This window comes from Felis catus, chromosome D2 (assembly GCF_018350175.1).
Source record: "Felis catus isolate Fca126 chromosome D2, F.catus_Fca126_mat1.0, whole genome shotgun sequence".
Taxonomy (NCBI): Eukaryota; Metazoa; Chordata; class Mammalia; order Carnivora; family Felidae; genus Felis; species Felis catus.
Window position 1 is genome coordinate 8,936,652 of NC_058378.1, and position 27,338 is coordinate 8,963,989.

Below are 27,338 nucleotides of genomic sequence, written 5' to 3' on the forward strand. Positions count from 1 at the left end.
TTCTGTTTAATTCAGACAGTGTTTATTTCATACATGTAGTGCTACATTCCATCAGAAGATGTTTGCATTTTATGACAGTTCAACAAGTAAAACACATTTCTTTGAAAAAAAATTCTAATGCTTAGGCTTTTAACATATAAATACAATGTACAAAATAAATACACTGCACAAAAACCACCCACCCACAAACTGCTGTGTGCATCACTCCTGGAACATGTAGCATATATAAAAGTACACTGTATACACTGATTGTGATGTCTTCAGTCCTAAGTAACAGAAAAACTTGACTTTGTAAAGTGCCAGACAGTAACTGTCTTAGGCTCTGTGAGCCATATGGTCTCCCGTCAGAACTACTCAACTCTGTTCTTATAGTGCTGAAGGCAGCCTCAGGCAGAACAGAGACAGCGGTCTCTGTTTTATTACTTTATTAGTGTTCCAGTAAAACTTTATTTACGGACACAAATCTGAATATAATCGGCACATGTCACAAAATATTCTTTTTTTTTTTTTTTTTTCAACCATTTAGAAATGTAAAACCACTGTTGGCTTGTAAGGCTACAAAGACAGGCAGCGGGTCACACGTGAGTATCTGAATCACTCGTAGGAAAATGCACAACCAAGCCAAAGCAAGGCACTACAGCAAGAAAGTGAGTGATGAATGCTGGGAGCCAACCTTTTTGTTCTCCAGCATCATTCAAGAAATACAATTATAATGATAGTCGTAGCCAACTTACGCTTTTCTCGTGTCTCAGACGCTATTCTAAGTGCTTTAAAAATATTAATTCATACCTCCAAGCAATTCTAACATTCTCACTTCTCTTATAGAAAAGGAAACCGAGGCACAGAGAGGGTAAGTGGCATGCCCCATGGGATCTGAGCCTTGGCAGTGGGAGTCCAGAGTCCACACTCTTAACCGCTGCCATGTTGTGTAAAGAACATCCTTCCTCACACAAAATTCTCCTGCAGATACCTCTGCACCCTCCTAAAACGTCAACAGTAGGACAGACACTACTTCTTCACACAGCACTGTTTATCATACAGACTGTTTCCATCAGCTGTTTTTAAAAATAAACTCAGTCTTTTCTTAGGAATAAATGTGTCCCTAATGCAAAATTTGGCTGACCACGAGACAGCTGGAGAATTTTACAAAAAGACTTTTAGCTTCTTTCTGAAGGATCAGTTCAGGAACATCTGAATTCACTTAAAAATGCCAGGAAATAGAGATGCATTAAATTTTAAAAGAACAGTACACTTAAAATACACACTGGAACAACAGGAGTCGATGCTGAGGGTTGACGTGGGATCTCCTCACGCACTTGAGAGCTGCAGAGCTGAGGTTACGGATTTTCCTGTGTACACTTACGGATGGGATCCGTGTACGCACAGACATCTGTGATCGGCCTAGCAGCACGCGGACACACGTCAGCTCCACTCAAGGGCTTTTCACGTGAGTTTAAGGATGTCACCTGGCTTCTCAATGGGTTTGTGCTTTTTAAAAAGCTTCATCTATCTATCTATCCAGACATTTGCAGGTTTCTTCAAAGAAAAAAACAACCCAACCCTCACAATCCAGTCACTGCAACATGACTTCTGGCGTAACTGTCACTCTCACTCAATACAGATACTGAGTTTTTGTCAGGAAACTGACGTATTTGAGATGTCTGCGATGGTTCTATCCTGGCATCGCTCATCTGAAGGTCACAGAGACGTCACTTCTCAAGAAGGGCTTCTGGATGTTTCGACGTCTAGTCACTCCTTTGAGCGTTTGGAGTCCACCTGTTGTAAAGTATTTCTGAAGCTCAGGATGGACACAGATAGGAGGCTCTCATTCACGTGAGCTTTGGGATATCTAGTGATGGCTGCCCTGACCAGAAAGTTCCTGACCTTCTTTTTTTTTATTTGTTCTTCTCTCATGTGATTTCTGTTGTACAGTATACTGTGACTTCTAAAAGAATGGTCTCTCTCACGCTTTACAATTTGTAGAGTGTCTGACACTAAAGTCTAACATATGGTAAAAATTTCTTCCTTCTAGATTCAAAGAATTTTTGTGTATTTGCTGTCAAGAAAAACTCTTATGACTAAAACTTTGTCAAGAAAAACTCTTATGACTAAAACTTTGCCATATAGATGATATTCCTAAGTTTTTTGGTCTTGTGTGAATTATCTGATTATTCTGAAGGATGAACTCAGAAAAAAGTTCCCAATTCATGCTGTTTATAAGCTTTTTTCCTCTGTGTGTGTCTTCTGATGGGCAGTGAGTTTTGATTTCTGGATAAAAGTTTTCCTACACTCCTGACATTCATAGGGTTTCTCCCCTGTGTGTTTTCTCTGATGTATGATAAAATGTGACTTCTGAGAGAAGGATTTCCCACACTCCTTACATTCATAGGGTTTCTCTCCTGTGTGAGTTCTTTGATGTAATCTGAGGACTGAATTCACAGAGAAGGATTTACCGCATTCTTGACATTCATAAGGCTTCTCCCCTGTGTGTTTTCTCTGGTGTTTAGTGAGGTCTGATTTATAGTAAAAGTTTTTTCCACATTTATTACATTCAAAGGGCTTCTCCCCTGTGTGAGTTCGCTGGTGCACTGTGAGGGCTGACTTCTGGTAGAAACACTTCCCACACTCCTTACATTCATAGGGTTTCTCTCCTGTGTGAGTTCTCTGATGAGTTTTGAGGTGTGAATTTCTAGAAAAGAATTTCCCACATTCCTTACATTTATAGGGTTTCTCCCCTGTGTGTGTCCTCTGATGTACCGTGAGGTGTGATTTCTGGGAAAAGGATTTCCTACATTCCTTACATTCATACGGCTTCTCCCCCGTGTGTGTTTTCTGATGTACCATGAGGTATGCCTTAACATAGAAGAACTTCCCACACTCGTTACACTCATAGGGTTTCTCTCCTGTGTGTGTTTTCTGATGTTCCACAAGGTGTGGCTTCTGGTAGAAGGATTTCTCACACTGATTGCATTCGTAGGGTTTCTCCCCTGCATGAGTTCTCAAGTGTCTACTAAGAGAGGACAGGTGGTAGAAGGTTTTCGTACATTCTTTACATTCATAGGTTTTCTCTCTGGCTTGACCTTTCTGTTGTCTTGCGAGGTCTCCATTCCTAGGGACCGATGTCCCATATTCCCTGGGTTTGTCCTTTGAGTGAGTATGCTGATGTATTAGGAGGATAGACTTCTGGCAGAAGGACTTTGCACATTCACTACATTTATAGATTTTCTCTCTGGCAGGAGTTTGCTGGTGTTTTGTGAGTTCTCCATTCCTAGAGAGAAATTCCCAAAGTCAGTAATACATAAGGTACTCTAGCTGAGAACCCATTTCTAGAGATGTTCCCATACTGATTCGATTCATGGTTTCTCTACTATGAATGTTCTGACACACACTGTGGTTTAACATTAAGTAGCAAGGAACCTTCGTTTGCATTGCATGCAGTCTCTTAATTGCCTGAGATCTGCTTTGGTTAACAAAGCCTCCCTTCCTGTGCAATTGAAGAAATGAAAGACTGCTTCAAAGTTTGAATCTCCTGGTCCTACAGAAGATCTCCACTGGGGAAGAGGGCTTTCCCATTTGGAAAGTGAATTCTTTGGAATTCACTCCAGTGTTTTAGTTTTCTCACTTTCAGTATGAACTAGTTAGTGCCTTCCCACTTCCAGTACTCCCATCAACACTTTTTTTTTTTTTTTTTACAAGTCTTTTCATCTTAAAATCAAAATCTTGAACTTGCCTTGAATTTTCAGCTTGGCTTCCCTGGGATCTTGCTCCTAAGTCATGAATCTTCCAAAGGTCTTCTACAAAGGAATTCAAAATTTAATACCATTTAAATCTTAACATATTATTATGGTTGTAGGGCTGATTCTTAGGCTTCAGGCCAATCTCCCCAAATAAAGGAATTCTTATTTGCAAATTTCCTCTATGCCTTTGGTTTAGAAAAAATATAAACACTAAAGACGGTTGGAGCAGACAAGGGAAGAAATGTCATTACAAACCCAAGTACTCTGACACTTTACAAACATTTTAAAAACCTGGAGAAAAAGTTAAGGAAAAAGAAAAAGAATGGGGAGCAGAGAACAAAAGACATTCAGAGTGCTGCACAAGAATCTGGGACTCAGAATGCGGTAAGCCCATTACAGACAATGAACAGTAAGTAGGGTGAAAAGAAAAATTAGTAGACGACTGTGTCCACTGGAAATATTGGGGAAAGATGAAATTGGATGCAAAGCTAAGCCTTTGTCAGCCAGAATGTAATTTACTGTTCATTAGTGACTATAAACTTCTACTTTATTTCCTCTGTACCCACACGCGACAGTCTAGATGCCTAGTCTAGTCCCTACAGTGACTACATCACAACGTGTGTGGAGGAACAGTTCCACACTCCGGGCTCTCTCCGTCTCACTGGCGTAATTTTCACCGGGACAGAAGACCCAGGAACACATACATCCCAAAGGAAAGATGATTAAACAGCAGTGTGCAAGCCATCGTACAACAGGATGAGTTTCCATTTGTAGCACAGACGTTTTCAAGCCTGACCACCAAAAAATACTGCATCTCCAAAGTAGCGTTAGTTACCATGACCCAATGCCAGTCTTCCACTGCTTTCCTGTCTTAGTTTCGACATTTCTGCTTCAATTTACTACATGATCTTTAAGGATGAATTATTGAACATGATCCTGGAACCTTTACTGACCTTTAGATTTACTCCTCTTTAAAGGCCTGAAAGGAAGCGAAAGATAAAGAGCAGGGGCTTGGGGTAGGAATTTCATGGCCGTTGCAGGGAAGATGTAAGAAGTTAACGTGACGGGGACATGTGCAAGGCTAAGTGAGATGCACAGGAAACAAGAGCCTGTGTGTCTTTGGTCTTAAGAAAGGATGAGCCCTTGCAGGAGTGACTGTGAAAGGCACAGAGCATAAGAAAGGGTCTGTCTCTTGTGAATTCAGATTGAATATTTCAACAAACATCTAGTGAACAACTAAGAAATACCAGGCATTGTTCCTAGTCCTGGCAACGCAGAAGCTCACAAGTACAGGAAAAGCATTTAAGGAGCAGAGTGAGATCATCTTAGTGGTTTTCCTGTTTTTGTTTTTTTATCTTAGTGTTCTAACACTCCAAATAAGGTGCAGATTTTAGGAGAGATAATCTACCTGTGTGAAAGACAAACACCATCTAAAAGGAAGTTATCAACTCTGAAATAATATAACTGATGAAAGGCATAATGACTTGTAACCTAATTTCAGAGTTTAAAGAGAGAACAGGAAGTTAATAAACTGGTGCTGAAAATAACTGAGGCACATTTCATTGTTAATAAAAGGAGGGAAATGGCATTCGAAGAAAAATTTATGGTCAGATTTAAGATCTAACACTTTAGGGGTGCCTGGGTGGTTCCGTTGGTTAAGCATCTAACTCTTAATTTCAGCTCAGGTCATGATATCACAGTTTGTGAGATTGAGCCCCACACTGGGCTCTGTGCTGACAGCACGGGGCCTGCTTAGATTTCTCTCTCCTCCTCTCTGCCCCTCCCTTGCTCATGGGTACACGCGCTCTCTGTCTCTCTCTCAAATAATAAATAAACTTAAAAAAAAATTGTTAAGATTTAATACTTTAAGATTATAGTGTTCTAGAATTCCCACTTAATTCCCAGGTACTGGGATAATGGGAATTCCAGAAAAAAAGACAAACATCTAAGACAAGGTTAGGCAGGAATTAGTTTTGTATATAGGAAAGAAAAGTAAATCTATTTTATAAAGTCTGGCAAAGGACAAATTTATGTGGAAAGAATGAAAACTGGAGGTGCGATTTATGTTGCTTGCATATGCAGACCAAGTGTCCTCAGTCATTCCCAGATGTATAGGGCATTTAAAAAAGAGATTCCTGAAACATATTTCAGAAGGCAAAAGGCACCAACCACCTCACTAGCGACAAGGGTTCTAATTTCTCACTCACCTGGGTAGTTCCGACGTGGAAATTCCACCTCCAGTATCCACGGTTCTTTTCCTTGCTTCAGCTTGAAGACTGCATTTGGCTTATTCACACAGTAACCTATGAATGGAGAAGAAAACACGGTTTACTTGGGATTTAGGGCCTGTGAAGGGTAAGGAAGTACAGTTTGAGAACACTGAAGTCCTACTTTGGCTCAGCAAATTTAGATTCTTTCACCGGCGAGGGTGGGGACGCACATTCTTTCTGGTGCCCGAAATGGCCTCATCACATTTGACCCCTGAAACAAAGCCAATATGGCGCAGCCCTACAGGGACCTTACGTGTTGCAGCAACTGGGAAAGGAAATGCGAACTACCAGCAGTTCCACACGGGGAAGTTTTCCTCACCCACTGAGACGAGGTGACCGTAGTTCTCCCGCATCACTTCCTTGTACAGGGTCCTCTGAGCAGCGTCCAGTAACTGCCACTCCTCCCGGGTGAATTCCACAATAACATCCTTGAATGTTACAGGTCCCTGTAACAACATATTTTGGTTGAAACTGAAGTATTCAGAGTGGAGTACCATGAAAAAAACCACTTGTGAACTAGCTCTTAATGTGCCATCAGGTTTACTCTAGAAAGCTGGATACATGGCTACTCTGTACATAGATAAAATATCTGCTCACTCTATTTGCTGAGCTACCGCTCCATGCCTGGAATCCTGCCAGGAGATACATAGATGAATGAAAGCAACTGTTCCTGCTGTGAAGGAACACACAGTCCGACAAGGAGGCAGAGACGTAAATACTCAAATGCAATACACATGGCAGGTGCTCTGACAGAAACATGTACGAGATATAAAATGGTCACAAGAGGGAGTGGTCACTTGAATTTTGCATTATCAAGTTAGATTTTCTAGGTTAAGCTGACTAATGGAAACTTTGGGAGCAAAGAAGACAGAATTGACCAAGACATGGATGGATGCATGAAAAATGGCAAGTTGAGGAAAATTACAAAGAAGACAGTCTGATACGAGAATAGGGTGTTGGACAAAGATTAGTTAGAAGGTAATACAGTCCGGTCCAGTGACAGAATATGGAATAATTCTGAATGTGTCTCTGGACCATTAAAATGTATTTTGCATACCCACTGAATTGGTACTTATTAATTTATGTTTGTAATAATCTGTTTATTAAAAATTGGCAAGTTTTATTTCTATTTATAATTAAAAAACTAATTCTAGTATTTTATACTATGTGGACTGTCTTACATGTTTTTGGGGTGTTCACCCCTTCACTTTGTAGATGCGAGTATAGATAATGGAGCTACTGAAGTGATACATGTGGGTAGTAAGTAGAGCTACAGGAGTAGACTGGTGCTTAGAAGAAAACACTAAAGGGGCACCCAGGTGCCTCAGTCGGTTAAGTGACCAACTCTAGATTTTGGCTCAGGTCATCATCTGGGTTTGTGAGATCGAGCCCTGCCTCGCGTAGGCCTGCTTGGGATTCTCTCTCTCTCTCTCTCTCTCTCTCTCTCTCTCTCTCTGCCCCTCCTCCACTCGTGCTTTTTCGAAGTTAAAAAAAAAACACTAAAGAAGAGGCAAGAGCACATCAGAAATATGGAGTGTTACAAAATTAAGAGGCATACATGAGCAATAAACATTTAAAGTAGCAGCAGTGGGGGCACCTGGGTGGCTGTCAGTGAAGCATCGGACTTTGGTTCAGGTCATGATCTCACGTGGGTGATCATGGTGGGTTCAAGCCCTGTGTCCGGCTCTGTGCCTGCTTCAGATTCTATGTCTGAGCCTGCTTCAGATTCTATGTCTCCCTCTCTTCTCTGCCCCTCCCCTGCTCACACTCTTTCTCTTTCAAAAATAAACATGAAAAACAATAATAAAGTAGCAGCAGTGGGTAAAAAATAACTTCCTTGGAAATTAATTATTGAGAGAAGGGGAGGTTACTTCCCATAGTACCTCTATAGTTTGATAATGGCTAGAACTATAATGCTAATTATTTTCATTCTCTCATTTTTATTGACAGGACTATTTAGGGCTATGAAATTTCTTCCAATCGTTGCTTATATTTCATAAAATCTGAAATGTGAAAATCTGAGGAACTTCTTCATTGGATATAAATTCTTACTTCACATTTCTTTCCTGAAAACACCATTCTATTCTTTTACATATAAGTTGCTAATAAGAATTATGTCCATTCAAAAAGAAAAGAGTTCTGTCAATTTTATTTTCTTTCCTTGCCAAGAGATGTAGCCTTTGTTCTTTGTGGCCTAGAGGACTTTTTTTCCCCCTCTGCTTTTAGGTCTAATAGTTTTACTAGACTCTCTCTTGGTGTTTACCATTCTGGGTCAGTTCTCTCTGACACAGAGAGTCTTTTCAGTATGTAATTCAGTTTTCCTTTTCTTTATGGAAAGTTTCCTCTGATTAAATATTAGTTTTAGATTTTGCTATTGACGGATCCTACTTCAGCTTCTACTTCTGTTACTCTGTCTTCCTCTTCCAGTTAATTCTTCCCCCTCCCACTCCCTGGGGTCTCTTTTCCATTTCTCCTGTGTATCATTTATCAGGCGTTCATTCATCTTCTCCCCAAGGTGCCCTGAAATTTAATCTTCTATTCTGAGATGATGTGCTGTTCTACCATTTCTTTCCTGAGTTAATTTGCTTCCATTTTAGATCTACTTGTTTTTCCATTTCTGTTCTGAGGCTTTAATCTCTGGGGTTCAGGTTCTTTCCTGTCTGAAACACGTAATATTGGAAGGCTGTATTCTCCTCTACTTTGTGTGTGTTTGGGGGAGGAGTATTGACGTCAGCTGAAAAAATGTCAGTTCACACATTCCAATTTTTCTTGTATTAGCATTGTATACATGTTGAGTGATATTTTTGGTTCATGATAAAATGAAGATAAAAGTTTATTTTATGTTGGGGAGGGGTGGAAAGTGTTAATTAGTTCAAAAATGTCTCTATTGGCATAGTATGTTCACATTTTTTTTTAATGTTTTTTTTTTTTTTAACGTTTATTTATTTTTGAGACAGAGACAGACAGACCATGAACGGGCGAGGGTCAGAGAGAGGGAGACACAGAATCTGAAACAGGCTCCAGGCTCTGAGCGGTCAGCACGGAGCCCGAAGCGGGGCTTGAACTCACGGACCGCGAGATCATGACCTGAGCCGAAGTCGGCCGCCCAACTGACTAAGCCACCCAGGAGCCCCATATGTTCACATTCTTGAAGAAAGCACTACTGGGGGAGGTATCTTTAGATTCTGTGTAGTGGTTTTTTTGTTTTTTTTTTTTAGGGCACCTGATTTCAGCTGCTTGTTTTCTTACGTGCTTTCAGTACGGGGCACACGGGAATTCTATTTCTTTTCCTCTGAGTTGCTGATGTTCCTGCACACATTCTGAGTCCCTTCTTTTTTAATCCCGGTGCCAGTACTTGGACCCCACGATTCCAGACTTTCCCCCATCTTTCCCCGATCAGGGTGAGCGCCTCTGCTTGTGGCAGAGTCCACTTGATCTTCTGTTCCTTTACAACTGTGACCTCACCATCCTTGGTCTTCCATCAACCCCCTCCTGACTTCCTGCTCTGGGGGGAGCTCCCAGCTGCTTCTGCTCTTGACAGTGATCTCCCAACTTATACATAAACTGAAGTGTCCTGCCTCCTAGCTATACAGCAGGTTGTGGTGTGTGGAGATGTTTGTATTTTGCCAGCTAACATTATTCTATAAAAGAAATTGAGAAAATGAGAAAAAGAATCAGTTGGGCAGAAAGAGGCAATGAGTTGAATTTTGTTCACACTGTGAAGTGACTGTTGAACATACAGCTGGAACCGTCCATTTTGGCAGATGCATATGTAAGTGAATTTCCACAAATAATATTGTCATATATATTTAGCAGGGTTCTGGAAGAGTCCAAAGAAAAAAGAAAAATAAATCTGTGGAAATAGGAATTTTCAAGATGATGGTAGGAGAAACTAGGCCAAGACCGGAGCCTGACGGAACTTCTCTAAATAGAAGAGCAGGCCAGGCGGACAGTGCTCAGAAACCAAAGACAGATTCACAACAAATGGGCAGTTCTACTGTGAAGCCAAATGTAAACATCCAAGGTAGAGTAATTGGGTAAGAGCACAGCATGGGAGTGAAAGCTGTAATCATTAAGCACGATGATTGGAGAAATTTCGGGAAGACTTAAAATTCTTCAGAAAAACCAGCTTTTGGATGCACATCCTAACAGCTCGGGAAAACAAAGGCCTGGAGTTTGATAAGGACAGAACAACGGATTTGGCAGGGAAACTGATCAGAGTCAAGCTTCTAGGATTCCTTGTCCTCACCCCCTTTTTAAAGAGCATTCAGTTGAAGGCAAGAACTGGTGAAATGAACTGACCACATAAAGCAGAGGAAGACACTGGCTCTAAGTGTGGGAACAAAGCAGCCAGAAAGAGAAACACAAAATGGTGTTATACACATTGTATTCCCTTATAATACAGAAGGGTTTTTGTTTTTGTTTTGTTTTGCTTTACAAGGCAACACCTGTGATGAAAGACTTACAAGTACTGTTTTCTTACAGCAATATCGATTCGGCAATTAAGAGAATACCTAAGATAATAAAATGGACATGTGACTTTTCATATGCAGAGCCAAATGCTGCAAGACAAAGAAGGAACACCCACAAAGATCTAATGAAAAACGTTTTGAATCTAAAATCCCATGTCTTGCCAGATTTTCAATCAAGGATAAATTTTAAAAAAGATGTCTTCTTGGGCACCTGGTGGCTAGGTCGGTTAAGCTTCTGACTGTTGATTTTGCCTCAGGTCATGATCTCCTGGTTTGTGAGTCAGCCCTGTATCTTGGGGTATCTCTGTGTGTATCTTTGTGTGGCACCTGCTTCGGATTCTCCTCTCCCTCTCTCTCTTTGCCCTCCCCCTGCTCATGCTCACTCATTCTCTCTCAGACTTTTTAAAAACAGATGTTTTTGTAAACATAAGGATACTAAAAGCATACAAACGATACAACTATTCTCCAAAGTACTTGGACACACTGAAAAGGAAACAAGAAGGAAAAGCACGTGGTAAGCCAGAAATGACAGCTAACAGATATGAGATCACTAAGAACTTATTTCTGGGATAGCCATAATAGGAAGCTGTGGGGAGTTAAAATGGATTGCATTCAGAGACCATGAAAAGGAACAGACTGTTGTGCATACTAAACAATCACACTGTCCTTTCTAGATACTGATTAGTATGTTAACAACGTGCTCACATCTTTTCATGGAATGCTGACAAGATCATTTTCTGACCAGAAGACAGATCTGAAAATAACTGAAATCATTAAATTAGATTCTCTGCCCACAGCTGATTTAAACTTAGAAATCAATAACAAAATTATGTAGGAAAGTGCCAAATATTTGGAAATAATATTTGAGCACTTGTTTAGTGTTACTGGAAAACAAAAAGTTCTCTGAATGATCAAGAAAATTGATAAAATTATATCCAGAATGATGAAGAAAACAAAACAAGTTAATATCAGAAATGAAAAGGGTGACAATTCCTATAGGCCTTGCAAATGTTAAAAGAAGAATACTGTGAACAATTCTAAGTTTATAAATTTGACAACTTAGATGGAATGGACCAATTCCTGGAAACAAAATATTAAATCTCACTTAGAAATACCTAGAGCTGAATAGTCCTATGTATTTATTCAGTACATTGCTCTTGTAGTTAAAAACCTTTCGATGTGAGTGATGGTAGAGAGCTTCAAAAATTGTTCCCTCCAACTGAGGCAACCATTATTAAGCTGGCAAAAACTGACAAAATCAACTTTTTCAGAACTCTAGAATCTAATTCTAAAAACAAATGAAAAGCTTAGAGCAACTAGTGAGGTACCTAAGAAAGAGGATGCTAACCATGAAGAAAGCACTGGTATTTCTGCTTGCCCACCTACCAACCCCCTCTCCAGTGTAGCAAGGGCAGTAGGGACAGTGCCTGTGTTCCTGGTGCAGATTGACAGGGTGAGACAATACAGATTTTGTGTTCAAAAACTGCTAAGTGTATTGATCTGTCTAGTGGTTTCCTGGTGGGTAAGTGCAGAGGCTTGCCTGCCTTTTGCCCTTCTAGGTCTGGAATGGCATCCTGGGCCAGACTCCATGAAAACTACGTCGTGACATGTACGGTCTGTGGCACGGTGCTGGGAAAAGCAGAGACAACTCCAGATGCCCGGGAAGGTGGAAGCTGAGGAGGAAGACAGTAGGGAGAGAAAGGGCCTGCACAGACTACAGTGCATAAACCAGGGACTCCAGAGAGCAATGTGCATGCCCAGGGCTGGACACAGGCTCAGAAAACACTAGAGAGGACACTAGGCTGACATCCATCTCTGGCTAATCTTAGGGCTCTTCAAAAGAGGTGGAGGGTAAGGCAAAAGGGTAGACAGCATGGTTAAATGGAGAAGGAGGAGTGCCCCAGTGCAGAGCCAATATGTAAATATCGAGTATTTGATTTTTCTTTTTGGTTCCGGAAGTTTAAGGAAATCTCTGTCACATCACCGGCTGACCTCTGAGATAATGGAACAGAAATGGCAATGACCACACTTGACAAGAAACATAGCCTTTGAAAAATTGGAGAGTAAACAAATGAACAAGTCCAGCCTTCAGCGAGCAGCAAAAGCAAACCATGGGGAGGGGGACAACCTGCTTTCCAGACTTAAGCACATTATAATGTTTATTCATATTACAAAACTTCTAACCAAAAGGTAAAGGCATAAACAAGTAGGCCCATTCACAGGGGGAAAGAAAAGGAAATTGACAGGAATCATCCCTCAGATAATGCAAATATTGGATTTACTAGACAATTTAAATCAACTCTCTTAAGCATGCTCAAAGGGCTACAGGAAACCACTGACAAAGAACTGAAAGAAACTAGGAGAACAATGTATGAACAAATAATATCAAAAAGGTACAAGTTATAAAAAGAAACCAAAAAGAAATTATGAAATTCAAAGGTACAGTAACTGGAATATAAAATTCAATACAACACATCGAAACAGATTTGAGCAGGCAGAAAAATCTGTAAGACTGAAGACATTTGAAATGAATCAGTCTGAGGAGAAGGAAACAAAGAATGAAGAAAGATGAACAGAGCCTAACAGGACCTGTGAGGGCACCATTAATCATACCAACAGAAGCAAACTGGGAGTCCCAGAGGAGAAGAGGCAGGAAAAGAGACATAATATTTGAAGAAATAATGGCCAGAAACTTCCCATATTTGATGCTAGACATAAATGTGCACACACAGGAAGCACAGTGAACTCCAAAAAGGAAAACTCAAAGAGCTCCATACCAATATACATTATAATCAAATTGTCAAAACCAGAGACAAAAAGTCTTTTAAAAGCACCAAGATCCTCACTATGATTAAATCCTCAACAGAAACTTGGAGACCAGAGGCACTATGATGCATTAAATTCCTGGAAGAAAAAAACTGCCAAACAAGAATTCTAGCAACACTGTCCTTCAGTAGTGCAGGAGAAATTAAAAGGTATTTGAGGATAAAGGCTCAGGGACTAGCAGACTTGCCCTACAGGAAATGTCAAAGGGAGTTCTTCACCTTGAAATGAAAAGACATTAGACAGTAATTCAAGGCCACATGAAGAACACAGGTAAAGGTGACCGTAGAAAAATATAAAAGCCTGTATTATTGTATATATTTTTAATGTTTGTTTATTTTTGAGAGAGTGAGACAGATCTGAGAGAGGAAGACACAGAATATGAAGCAGGCTCCAGGCTCTGAGCTGTCAGCACAGAGCCCGACATGGGGCTAGAACTCACAAATCACGCTTACGGACTAAGCCACCCAGGCGCCCCTATTGTATTTTTTATTGTAACTCCTCTTTATGTGCTGTATGGTTTAAAGTCAAATGAATAAAATAGTTAACTGTAAATCTAGGTTAGTGGGCACACAAAATATGAATATATGTGACACTAACAAAATGAAGGGGGAAGAATGAGCTGTTTCAGCAGTTGCTGTTATGCAAGTGAAGCTAGATTTGTATCACTTCAAATTGTTAGGAATTAGGGATATTAATTGTAATTGTCAGGGAAACCACTAGAAGATAACTTTTAAAAGGCGAAAGATTTATACGATCTGAAGAGAAACCAGAGTATGAAGATAACTTTTAAAAGTAACAGAAAAATAAAAGGAAATGAGTAAATCAAAATGGTACACTAGAAAAATTTAAACACAAAAAAATAAGACAGTCTTAGAGAAATTAAGGGAAATGAAGGAATACACCCAGAATAGACGTCAAATTGCAGAAGTAATTTAATTTAGGGTTTATGCTGGTTAAACTGAAGATTATAGGTTTTGAGGGAGAATAACAAAGAGTCCTCATCATAATATATCAGTATGGGGGCATCTGCTTGGGATTCTCTCCTCCCTCTCGCCATTTCTCCCGCTCACGTGTGTGCGCATACCCTCTCTAAATAAGTAAAACTGAAAAGTGTATAAAGTATAAAAGTATGTATCAGTGTGGGTACATAATACCACTGGTGATGATGACCTAGATTACTTTGTTAAGGTAGTTTTTGCCAGTTTTCTCCACTGTAGAGTAGCTTTTTCTTTTTCACACTGTATTCTTTAAAAGAAATTTATGAAGTCCAGCACATACTCGAAGAGGGAGTAGGCCCCACCTGTAGAAGTTGGCACTATCTACATATATTGTAATTTTTCACAAAGAATATCCTCTTCTCCCTGCTTACTTATTTGTTCATTTATTTATATCACTATGGCTTCAAATATTTAATGTTTTGCGTTAGAATCCAATAGTGTGTGGGGCGCCTGGGCGGCTCAGTAAGTTGAGTGTCTGACTTCGGCTCAGGTCATGATCTCGTGGTTCGTGAGTCTGAGCCCCGTGTCAGGCTCTGTGTGCTGACAGCTCAGGGCTTGGAGCCCGCTTCGGATTCTGTGTCCCTCTCTCTCTGCCCCTCCCCCACTCATGCTCGGTCTCTCTCTCTCTCTCTGTCAAAAATAAACAAACATTAAAAAAAATTAAAAAAAAAAAAAGAATCCAGTAGTGTGTTATTTTGTTGCTTAATTGTTCCAGCTTTGCCTACGAGAAGGTCTTTCAGGCTGGCTCCATGTCCACTTGACACGTCCTCATCTTTCTGAGCACATACGTTGTGACACTACAAAATTATATGGGCTTATTTTAAATTTCTATTACCTCATCCCTCAAATCAAACATTTCTCCATGTTATTCTAGTTCCCTTTCATTGGAGGATGGTAGTTAGAAATCAACACCTGTGAACCACGTATGATCGTCGCTACTAGACTGTCGTCACTGTTTACAGGCACTTCGGCAGAGTTAGAAAATATATGTGTACGAACTCGTGTATACACACATCCGTAATCATTTCTCTAAATACATATATGTCAAGCTAGTATATATTAAGGTAGTGTATATACATTTGCTTTTCAATAAATGGGAGCTGGAATAAATGAGCATCCATATACAAAAAATGAACCTCAGCCAATAGCTTATACTTTATATACAAAAATCAACTCAAAATGAATTATAAACCTAAATGCAAAGTGTAAAAACTACAGCATTTTTAGAAGATAGGAAAAAGTCTTCGTGACTCTGAGCTAAGCAAAAACTCTTTAGATACAACACCACAAAAAATTTACAAAGAAAATCTGGAAGTCAGAAAAATTTGCTCTGTGAAAGATATAGTTGAGTGGAAAGAGTAGGCACAGAAAGCGAGCAAATATCTGAAAATCACAGAGCACTCTCAAAATGCTTTGATCATATAAAGAACTCAAAATTCAGTAAGAAAATAACCTAATTTAAAAGATTCGGGCAGAGAAGATATATAGATGGCAAATAAGCACATTAAAACATTTCCAGTATATCAGTCATTAGGAAAAATGCAAATTAAAACCATGATGGCCTACCACTACATCCCTATCAGCATCCCTTTTTTTCTTGAAAAAAAAAAAGAAAGAAACTGACAATACCAAACGCGGACAAAAATGTGAAGCGAGCAGAGCCCTGCACTTTGTGGTGGGAATACAAAACAGTACGGCTACTCTGGAAACGGTTTGGCAGTTTCTTATGAAGTTAATCAAATACTTACAACATGACCAAGCAAGCACTTGCCTAGGTACCTACCCAAGATACATGAAAATCTAAATATACAAAATCTAAGCACAAAAATCTAAACACAGATATTTGTAACAGCTCCTTTCATAACTGCCAGAAACCCAAATGTTTGTCAGCTGGTGAACAGATTAATGAATGGGGTACATACATACAAGTCCATAGTCTCTAGCAATGAAAAAGGATGAGTTGTTGATACTTGGAACATGATTAACTCTCATGCATTATGCTAAATGCCAGTTGGTAGTCTTAAAAAACTACATACCATTTGGTTCAATTTATATGACATAACAAGAAAAGGCAAAATTATAGGGATAAAGAATAAACTGGTGATTGCCAGGAATTAGTGGTGGTGAGAGGGACCAACAAAGTTTTGAGATGATGAAACTGTTCTATATCTTCACTGTGGTGATGACTGTGCCTTTATGCATGTGTCAAAACTCACTAAAATGTATACCCAAAAAGAATGGATTTTGCCGTTAAGTTAAATAAGGAAGATAAGAACACAGCACAAAACAAAAACGACTTTACACCCCAGAAGATACCAAGTATTCACAAGGATATTGAGAAACTGGAACCCCTGTCCGTTGCTGGTGGGAATGTGAAATTGTGCAACTACTACAGAGGATATGTGTCGATTCCTCAAAAACCTAAGCCTATAATTACCACATGATCCAGTAATTCCACTCCTGGTTATATATCCAAAAGAACTCGGAGCGGGGACTCAAACAGATACTTGTACACAAGTATTCATAGCAGCATTATTCACAATAGCCACAAGGGGCGAATGTCCCAATGTCCATGAAGACGAACGCATAACAGAGAAGCTGAGAAGAAGGTGGAGTAGGAGGACCCTAAGCTCGCTCCATCCCATGGATACAAGCAGGTAACACATCACTGTGAATAACTCAGCAAACAACCAAGACAAGCAGAACAGAGTCCACAGCTAAAAGTAGAGAAGAGGCAGGTGCCTGGGTCTGTTAAGCATCTGACTTTGGCTCAGGTCATGATCTCACGGTCTGTGAGTTTGAGCGTGTGTTGGGCTCTGTGCTGATAGCTCAGAGCCTGGAGCCTGCTTCTGATTCTGTGTCTCTCTGCCCCTCCTCATGCTCTTTCTCAAAAATAAAGACACATTAAGAAAATAAAATATTTTTAAAAGTAGAGAAGCAGCTCCATCACAGAAGTCGGCTGAGAATATTATCAGAAGTGGATGCAAAAGTAAAGATGGAACTCATTAACTCATTAAAAGTTATAGAATCTTTGGGCGCCTGGGTGGCGCAGTCGGTTAAGCATCCGACTTCAGCCAGGTCACGATCTCGCGGTCCGTGAGTTCGAGCCCCGCGTCGGGCTCTGGGCTGATGGCTCGGAGCCTGGAGCCTGTTTCCGATTCTGTGTCTCCCTCTCTCTCTGCCCCTCGCCCGTTCATGCTCTGTCTCTCTCTGTCCCAAAAATAAATAAACATTGAAAAAAAAAAAGTTATAGAATCTTGATATTTAATAAAACATCAATAGCAAAAAAAAAAAGATGAATGCATAAACTAAATGTAAATACAAACAGATGAATATCATTTTAAAGTCTTTAACAGGAAGGAAATCCTGTCACATGATACAGTGATGACACTATGCTGAATGAAATATGCCAGTTAAAAGGGGCAAATACTGTATGATTCTACTTATATGAAATGCCTAGAACAGTCAAGTTCATAGGTGAGTAGATTGGTGGTTTCTAGGGGAAGGGGGAAGGGGAGTTACTGCTTAATGGGTAGAGTTTTAGTTTTGCAAGATGAAAAGAGTTTCAGAGATGGATGGTGGTGATGGTTGTACCATGATGTGAATGTACTTGATGTTACTGAACTATGCAATCAAAAATGGTTAAAATGGTAAATTTTATGTATATTTTGCTATAATTAATAAAAGCAAAAGCCAATACCCACAAAACGCACTAAAAAAACTATAAAAGTATCAAACGTTGGCATACACAGCAGACTTAGAGGTATCAAAATCCCAGAAAAAAAGAAATTGATTGGAATGAGTCCTATGCCTTTAATTCGTATTCTCAGGGCATTTTCAAATCTCATAAGCAGGGAAAAAAAGCAGGGCAGAAAATATCTTAGAGCTGGCATCTCAGGAATAAGGATAAGAAGCTAGTTCTGAACAGAACGTAGAAAAGGAAAAGAGAAGCTGATCTCACTATAACCATGAGAAAAAGCCCCTAACCTAGAAAATTACAAGTTTTCCAAAACCTCGAAGAGAACCAAGAATCCAAAGATGAACAAAGGAAAAAAACTCAGAAGAGAAAAGAAAACCACAACTTCTTTCACTTTTGGGGGCTAGTAGGGGACAGAGAGAACCAGGCCAACTTTTCGCAAAATGTTCATGTTTGCTTGCGGGCTTCTGTGACGTATTAGAATCGCTAAGAGCTTTTGCCACAAAGCAAGTGATCGCCAACCTGCCATTTGATACTATCTGGTTTCACATTCAAAACAGAAGCCTAGTGTCTGCCGCACTTCTACTTCCCAAGTGTCTCAAGGTGATCAATTTATTTTGAGTTGGAGAACCAGGGAATGTTTCAGCAGCACATATAATAAGTTGGGGTAGCAGTTTCTGGAACCAACTAGGAAGGTCCATAACAGACACGGATGCTCTGAAGTACAAACAGCCACCAGTTTTCCCCCGAGCTCTCTACTGAGTACGTGGTGTCAACCCTCCAATGGCTGGGGGCAGAGACGATGGGCAGGACGAGAGGTCTCAGATGGGGAAGGCTCTGCAGGAACTTCTCAGTTACTCCTCAGTAGCCTAGCTGGTGGCTAGGCTGCACAGCAGATCACTGGAGACCTGGTGGCGCTCAGATCCCAAGGTGTGCTGAAGAGAAAGCCTGCATTCTGCCCTTAAATCATCTGAAGCCAGTGGTGAACTGACCCTAATGTCCAGGGTCAGCTCAAGTATATCTTAGATCAGTTTAGCAACCAGACTGATGAAGGGATGTGCCTTTTTCTGGAGCTATTATTTACTTTGACCTCTACTGTCCCTTTATAAAATGTCTAGCACATAATACAGAATTAGGGGACATGCAAAAAAGTAGAAAATTTTGATACATACTAAAAAAAGAAGCCTAGGGGCGCCTGGATGGGTCAGTTGGTTAGGCGTCCATTCAGGTCATGATCTCAAGGTTAACGGGATCAAGCTCCATATCAGGCTCTGCATGGACAGTGTGGGGCCTGCCTGGGATTCTTTCTTTCTCCTTCTCTCTCTGCTCCTCCCCAGCTCACACGCATGCACACATTCTCTCTCTCTCTCAAAATCAGTAAACAGACTTAAAAACAAAGAAGCCTACTGAAGCAGACACAACCTAGATGTTGGGATTAGCAGATAAGGACTTCAAAGTAATTACAATAAAATGTTAAATGACTTCATGAAAAAACAGACTGGAAATGAAAGAATGGGGAGTCATAGCAGAAAAAACAAAAACCCAGGAATTTTTAGAATTAAAAGATACAGTATCAGAAGTGGATTCTGTGGGCTTATGAAATGAAGAGAATTAACAAAACAGAAGGAAACTATGAACTTGAAAAAAACTCTGTTCAACAGAAATATTCAAACTAAAAAACTAAAATAGCCTCCAAACTACAGCATTTGAAGATATTCAGGACAATATGTACATGGTGTCTAACATTTGTGTAACTGCAATCTTAGATCTTAGGAAGAAAAAGAGAGAATGGGGCAAAGAAAATATCTGAAAGTGTTCAAGAATTTCCTGAAATGATAAAAGGAACAAACCATAAGTCTTTATCATCCCAGAGGGATAAAACAAAACAAACTGTACCTAAGCACATCACAGTCTGTCAAAAACTAAGGATAAAGTGGAAAATCTCTTTTGTTTTTTAAGGTTATTTATTTATTTTGAGAGAGAGAGGGAGAAAGAGTACAAGTGGGGGAGGGCCAGAGAGAGAGGGAAGAGAACGAGAATCCCAAGCAGGCTCCCTGCTGTTAGCACAGAGCCTGATGCAGGGCTCGAACTCATGAACTGTGAGCTCATGACCTGACCCAAACCAAGAGTTGGACACTAAACCGAATGAGCCACCCAGGCGCCCCAAGACTGAAAATCTTTTTTTTTTTTTCTTTCAACATTTATTTATTTTTGGGACAGAGAGAGACAGAGCATGAACGGGGGAGGGGCAGAGAGAGAGGGAGACACAGAATCGGAAACAGGCTCCAGGCTCTGAGCCATCAGCCCAGAGCCTGACGCGGGGCTCAAACTCACGGACCGCGAGATCGTGACCTGGCTGAAGTTGGACGCTTAACCGACTGCGCCACCCAGGCGCCCCAAGATTGAAAATCTTAAGCACAAGTGGAGGAAAAAGACACATTATGTTCAGATGAATGACAATGAGACTGACATCTCAGAAACAGAAGACAAAAGCATCCTATAAATGCAGAAATGAATAAAATGCTCAGCATAGAGGTCTATATTTGGCAAAAAAATATCATTCAAAAACCAAGGTGAAATAAAGACATCAGAAAGACAAATGAAATGAATTTGTCGCCGTCACTCCTGCACTACATGAAATGATAAAACAAGCTGCTTCCGCTGAAGGGAAAAGACATCAGAGACAATCCCAGACCTGTAGGAAGGAATACAGGTACCTGTATATACAGATATTTGTATAAACATAAAGCAGTATTTTATGTGCATACACACATGCATACTCAAGTTACTTTAAAAAGTCAATACCGTTTAAAGTAAAAATAACAAATATTTGGGGTTAAAACTGTATGTAAAAGTGAGATGTAAGACAAGGACCACACGGGTGGGAGGATGTAAATTGAATTATGCTGAAGAAAGTTACTATGTTGTTCATGAATAAATATTACTTGAAGACATAGGTGATAAGTTAATGGTGCATACTGTAGTCGCCAGGCTAAGCAATAAACAAAATAACACAAAAGTAGAGCTTAAAAGTCAATAATACTCAAAATGCTCAACCTACACAAAGTACAACAAATCTCACTAGGATAATGAAAAATCCACACACAAACGTACTAGAGTAAGATCTTAAAAATAGCTAGTCCAAAACACACAAATTTACTTTAGATGTCTGACAAATTAAAAGGTGAGTTTTCAATAGTATAATATAGTGAATGCTTTCAATGTTTTAAAACAGAAGAACTTCCAACCCAGAGTTGTATACACAGTGAAAAAGTTCATTTATATTTCAGAAAAACCAAAGTGAGAATTTTCCACCAGCAGATCCTCACTAAAACAAGGAAACAAGCAGAATAAAAACAATAATTATAAGGGCACTTGGGTGGCTCAGTCGGTTAAGCGGCCGACTTCAGCTCAGGTCATGATCTCAGTTTGTGAATTCGAGCTCTACGTCGGGTTCTGTGTTAACAGCTCAGAGCCTGGAGCCTGCTTCAGATTCTGTGTCTCCCAATCTCTGTCCCTTCGCTGCTCATGGCTCTGTCCCTCCCTCTCTCAAATGTTTAAATAAACATTAAATTTTTTTTAAAAAAAGTAATTATAAAGGATGTTTTCAAAGAGAAGAAATTTATGCCAACACAACTTTAGGGATAAAAAAGATCTAATTTGACCAAAATGGCTATGAACAAATAAAAAAATACAGTATCTGCAGACAATGAACTTTTCTAAGAGTTGGTCGTGATGACTGTACTCAAAGTTACTTCCAAAAACAAAAAGGCTCGCTAGTCATTTGTGCTGTCCCAAACTGTTCAACTCAGCAATTAGTTACAGAGCCTAACACAGGGGAAACACTGTAGCACCGTCGAGTGAATTCTGGATCAGGAGAATGGCACATAGATACACATTCAAAACTGACTGAAGCAGAACTGTAGAGTAGGTAAGTTTGGTTTTGTTTGGTTTTTTTTTGAGCTTCCTCCTACATTATTTCTCCCTCTTTCCAAAGCCTCTTTCTCCCACTATCATGCCCAAAAGCTACGATTTTTAGTTAATAACAGATAATGTCTACATAGGGGGGGGGGGTGCCTGGGTGGCTCGGTCGGTTGAGCATCTGACTTTGGCTCAGGTGATGATTTCACAGTTCGTGAGTTCAAGCCCCGCATCAGGTTCCACGCTGACAGTGGGGTTGTCTATCTCTCTCTCTCTCTCTCTCTCTCTCTCTCTCTCTCTCTCTCTCTCTCTCTCTCTCTCTCCCTCTCTCCCTGCCCCTCCCTAGCTTGCTCACTCTGTCTCAGAATACATAACAAACTTAAAAAAAAGAATCCAATACCAACAAGCCCTGTGTAATAACTGGCTGTAAGATGTTTGGGGCACTGGGTGGCTCAGTCAGTTAAGTGGCCAACTCTTGGTTTTGGCTCAGGTCATGACCGCACGGTTCATGGGTTCAAGCCCTGCATCAGGCTCCACACTGAAGCTGGGGGCCTGCTTGGGATTCTCCCTCTCTCCCTCTCTCTCTGCCCCTCCCCTGCTCATGCTGTCTCTGTCTCTCTCAAAATAAACAAACTTAAAAAAACTTCAGCTTAAAAAAAAAAAGATAATGTCTGTTCAAAAAATTTATGATACAGTAGAAATACCATGTCAGAAGTTGGGCTGTGATAGTTATGTAAGACTGACTATGTCAAGTGCTTACCAAAGGGCTGGGAATTTAAAACAAAGATATGGTTACCACAGAACTCAGCATTCATTTTTTTCTGGGTAATGAATGGTGAGAGGAGATTAAGGTGGGGCACACAGGGGCTTCCAAGATACTAGTAACAGTCATTTCTTAAGCCAGATCGGGGATACAACTGTGTTTCATTAATATTCCCTAAATTTTACACATACATCATGCACATTGTTTTGAATTACTTTAAAATAAAATAAAATAAAATAAAATAAAATAAAATAAAATAAAATAAAATAAAATAAAATAAAATTGAAATTCAGTGTTTCTCCAGCCCACAAGGTCCTACATATTCTAGCCCCTTCTACGTCTTTGATTTTACCTCTAGGTTATTCTTCCCTAGGTTGCCTCTAGCTTCAATGTCTTGAATACTGTTTCTGGAACACGCCTCAAGGTGCTTGTATTTATTGTTCTTCCTATCTAGAATGCTCTTCCCCTAGAATTCTACTTGGTTCCCTTATTTAATTTAGGACATTTCTCAAATATTACTTAAAAAAATTTTTTTTAATGTTTATTTATTTTTGAGACAGAGAAAGACAGAGCATGAACAGGGGAGGGGCAGAGAGAGAGGGAGACACAGAATCTGAAACAGACTCCAGGCTCTGAGCTGTCAGCCCAGAGCCCGACGCGGGGCTCGAACTCCCGGACCATGAGGTGATGACCTGAGCCGAAGTCGGACGCTTAACCGACTGAGCCACCCAGGCGCCCCTCAAATATTACTTTTGAGAGCGGCGTTCCCCAATCAACTTATCCCCTGTTCCTCACTTCTCTGTATCATGCTGTCCTTGTAACTGCTTGTTTACCTCTGAGCACATACACAAGGAATATCACTCAAATGCTGACACATATAGAAAATATATCACATTTATTCGTATCCCCACCAATCTCCTCAGAAAAATCTTATATATTAGAAGTTGTCTGCTTCACGGCGGAAGATACAAGTTTTCCAAAATTCTAAGTTTCACTTGAAACCTCAACTTTTAACATTGGCAATAAATACCAAGAGTCATTTTCCTTGAAGTGACAGGCTCACTTCAGCCATTTTTGGGAAAATGGTAAATACTTCTCCGAATAACTACAGTTTGTCTGACAGTTGCTCTTTCAAGCAAAAAAGGTGGCTAGGAGAGCTCACAAATCAGCTGCCCAAGTGCTTTTCCTAAATGACCAACCATCATTCCTCAGTATGCAGCAAAAAGAACTGTATGTGCACTTCCCATTTGGTCATACTGAATAGTAAAAAGGGGTGTGTTTGGGGGGCGCCTGGGTGGCTCAGTTGGGTGTCCAACTTTGGCACAGGTCAGGATCTCACAGTTCACGAGTTCGAGCCCCACACTGGGCCCTGTGCTGACAGCTCAGAGCCTGGAGCCTTCTTCGTTTGGATTCTGTGTCTTCCTCTGTATCTGCCCCTCCCCCACTTGCACTGTCTCTCTTTCCAAAATGAGTATTAAAAAAAAAAAAAGATGTGTATTCGGGGGGTCAAAATGTAATAAAATTAGTTACTTTTACTGTTTCATCAAGGCTGTCCTTAAGTGAAGGTGAATTTTTTACTGTTGAGTACACTGTTGAATACAGTCACCTGCTATCATTGTCTCATTCATGTCCAACAGCAATCTATTCACCACTGCCTTTACACCATCAGTGTAAAAGGCAATTTGCATCTTAGTATTAGGTTCTGACCTGATACACTCCTTTGAAAAGGTCTTGGGGAAGCCAGGGGTCTGCATTCTGGAACTGCTGTGTTATTCAAACAGTATTTTCCCTGAAGGTGATTTTTAACAATTTCCACTTTTCTAGTTTAATATATGGGCTCTTTTTCATAAAACTCACTGAAAATACACACACACACACACACACACACACACACACACACACACACACAGGGCTAAATAAATGACTCACCTGATACTTGTTCATTTTCTGCTGCTCTTGGGAAAGGATAGAAACTATGAAGCCAGAACAGGGAAAGGTGGAAGACAGAAGTCTTAAGAGACCTTATCTTGCCGCTCAGGAATCACCTGTGAGAAATTTCCATACATTTTAGTCAAACATAAACCCCTAGGAAAATATCCCTTTGAGCCATGAGAAGGAATAGAAAGGGGCATGATAAAGGAATACCCACCTGTCCATTGGTGACTCTGATACAACCTCGATGAATCTGGGAAATTTTTGAGTGAATCTAAACATTTCTTTCCTACTAGCTGTTTTGCAAATTATGGACCCATTTACTAAATAATACAAAAGAATTGAAAACTTAAACATCCAATAAGAGCAAGTTAGGCAAAATGTGTAACACATATCCAAAGTGTGGAACCCTATGCTGGCATTACAAATGATGTTGAAAAGCACTGATAAAGAAGTGTTTGTTACACAACTATTGTTCCTATTAACATTATAAACCCCACGAAGTTAGGAAGTCTTCAGAGCTCTCAAAAATTAACATGTCTCTTCTCCCTAAATTGCAGTTTCTCCAAAATCACTTCTCTAAGACACCAGTTTTGACCTAAGCATGGTGCAGTGGACCTGGAGACTTTGGTTCCGTGCTAGTCTCTGGCATTAACAAACCTAGTGACTTCGTTTCAGTGGTATTATATTTAACGTGAGGAGGGATTAGATCTAATTTTGAAACTTTCACGTACCATTTTGATTCTGTAAATTTTCACTCAGTGCCACAAATCCCGACAGTACCCTGGAATTCACTGTCCCCTCCAAGCCTGGGCTGGGCCAAGGGTAAAATTTAATTAGGCCTCGAAGAATTATGACAGGGACACAAATCTAACTTCTAAAATAACAATTTGACACCATAAGTCCCAGAACAGGCGCTTGATGTAGGTAAGCAAAAGGTAACTAGATGCCATAATGCTGCGATAGCACAAAGCTCTTCCCGATGGCCTGATGCTTACAAAATGCCTAATAATAAGCCCAGATACACCAGCCAGACGCATTATGATAGCACCTTAATAACACGGAGCAAGGATGAAATTCCAGTTTTTGTCTTTTTAACAAAGTGTGTCCCATCCCCCCTCTAGAAAGTAGTCTCGGGCTTGGAGAGGACTCCCAGCTTCTCCAATAACACGTAAGATTCAGGGCTCAATTTACATGTGTAACAGTCCTCTGAGAATACAAATAGGTTGGAGAATGAGGGAAGGGCCTCAATTATCCTTTTGACACAAGGGTTCTGAGGAAGCCTCAAGAATTTTTGTTAATTGAACACTAGGTTAGGTCCATCACACTCCACAGTTATGCTTAGGGGCAGTTATTGTACTAAATACAGCCCAAGGCTGTAGGAAACCGCATGAACCAAAGAGTAAATAAAACGAATTTACCCACCCCGTCACCGCTAACGCTGAGTAAACCAATCAATTTCCGACCTTTCGTACTCCTGTTTATTAAAATGGAGGTGGTTAATGCCGATTCAAAGGATGGTCATGATGATTATGATTAAATGAGCCAAGAGTGAAAAGAACAGCATACCTCGGTAATAATAAAAGCAGCTCACCTTTATTGAGTCCTTATCAAACTTTATATATACGGCCCTATTTAATACAGCAAACAACCCCAGTAGTTACTGTGGTTATTTTACAGATGAATGTCCGAGGCGTACCCAGGTCATCCTGCCCAGTTAAGTGGCGGGCACCGGACGCGCGCAGGTCCCCCGGGCTGACACGGCCGCGGCGCCGACAGCCACGCCAGCAGCCACGCCAGCGCGGACGCGGCGGGCCCGGGGTCCACGTCACAACAGCCGTTCCCCCCGCGTCCCTCCCCGCTGCTCCCGCGCCCCAGGCCAACTCGGGCCGCCCGGCTCCGCAGGTCGAGAGCCAGGCTTCTGGGGAGGGGCGGCAGGTGGACAGCGGGCTTCCCCGCCAAGCCCCCTGCCCGGCCCCCTCCCCAGTCCTCGGAGGCCAGCCGGGCGCTCGGAGGGGGGCGGCGCCTTCCAAGTTCTCCGACTCGTCGCAGCCGCGGAGACCCGGCTTCCCCCCGCCCCCGGCCTCGCACCCGCAGAGAGGCCGCCGACACACCTGCAGGGGCTCGGCCACCGCTCCCGGCCCGCGCAGGTTCCAGGCCCCGCCCTCTGCCGCACCGCGGAGACCTGCAGGCCCCGGAGTCCTATCCCGCCCTGGGGCAGGAGACAGAAGATGGCGACTATCAAAAGGAGGTGGAATTGCGCATGCCCAAAAGCCCCGCGCGCCTCACTCTGGAACTACGCTTCCCAGAAGCCTCGATAGCAACTCCATTTTGGATGACATATGATAATACGGCCTGGCCTCCTCCAGCCGCCTGAGCGCTGCTGGGATTTTCGGGACGCTCCCTCCCCCCCCCCCCCCCGTGATTACTCACAGTGACAGCTGGTGACAAGTGGCAGCCCACAGCGGGCGTGAAAACAGATAACTACCCGGAAGCGGTGCGAATATTGATCAAGTACTTGGAACCAAGTACAACAATACATTCAAATAATGTCCACTGACATCTGACTTTTATCTTAGGAATGCTAGTTTTCAAAATTATGCAAATGACACGTGAAATTTGTAATAAGGAGAAAATACTTATAGGCTAAAACAGAACACTAGTACCACACATACCATTGCCCAAAAGAAAGAAAAGTTTAATGTGAGTGCACAGTCTGAGA

At 41.0% G+C, this 27,338-nt stretch overlaps 1 protein-coding gene across 2 annotated transcripts; it reads right to left on the reverse strand.

Moving 5' to 3' along the window:
* On the reverse strand, positions 1 to 24,729 carry LOC101095196 (zinc finger protein 25). Of its 2 annotated transcripts, XR_006587477.1 has the most exons (6): positions 24,614 to 24,729; positions 6,327 to 6,453; positions 5,945 to 6,040; positions 3,731 to 3,794; positions 2,115 to 3,268; positions 1 to 2,084 (listed from the first exon to the last, which is right to left on the reverse strand). XR_006587477.1 is itself a non-coding variant. In XM_011287209.4 (5 exons), the coding sequence occupies exons 1-5, from the start codon at positions 24,626 to 24,628 to the stop codon at positions 2,215 to 2,217; spliced, it is 1,356 nt and encodes a 451-aa protein (XP_011285511.1). In that variant the 5' UTR covers positions 24,629 to 24,729; the 3' UTR covers positions 1 to 2,214. The 2 variants fall into 2 exon arrangements, 1 of the variants encoding a protein (XP_011285511.1); XM_011287209.4 differs by having other exon boundaries at positions 1 to 3,268.
* Between the last annotated feature and the right edge of the window lie 2,609 nt (positions 24,730 to 27,338).

Coding starts and splice junctions, on each gene's coding strand:
- LOC101095196 (XM_011287209.4), bottom strand. Junction 6,041..6,326: donor CGGTCACCTCGTCTCAGTGG/GTGAGGAAAACT, acceptor CTCCATTCATAG/GTTACTGTGTGAATAAGCCA. Junction 3,269..3,730: donor AGCCAAGCTGAAAATTCAAG/GCAAGTTCAAGA, acceptor ATTTCTCTCTAG/GAATGGAGAACTCACAAAAC.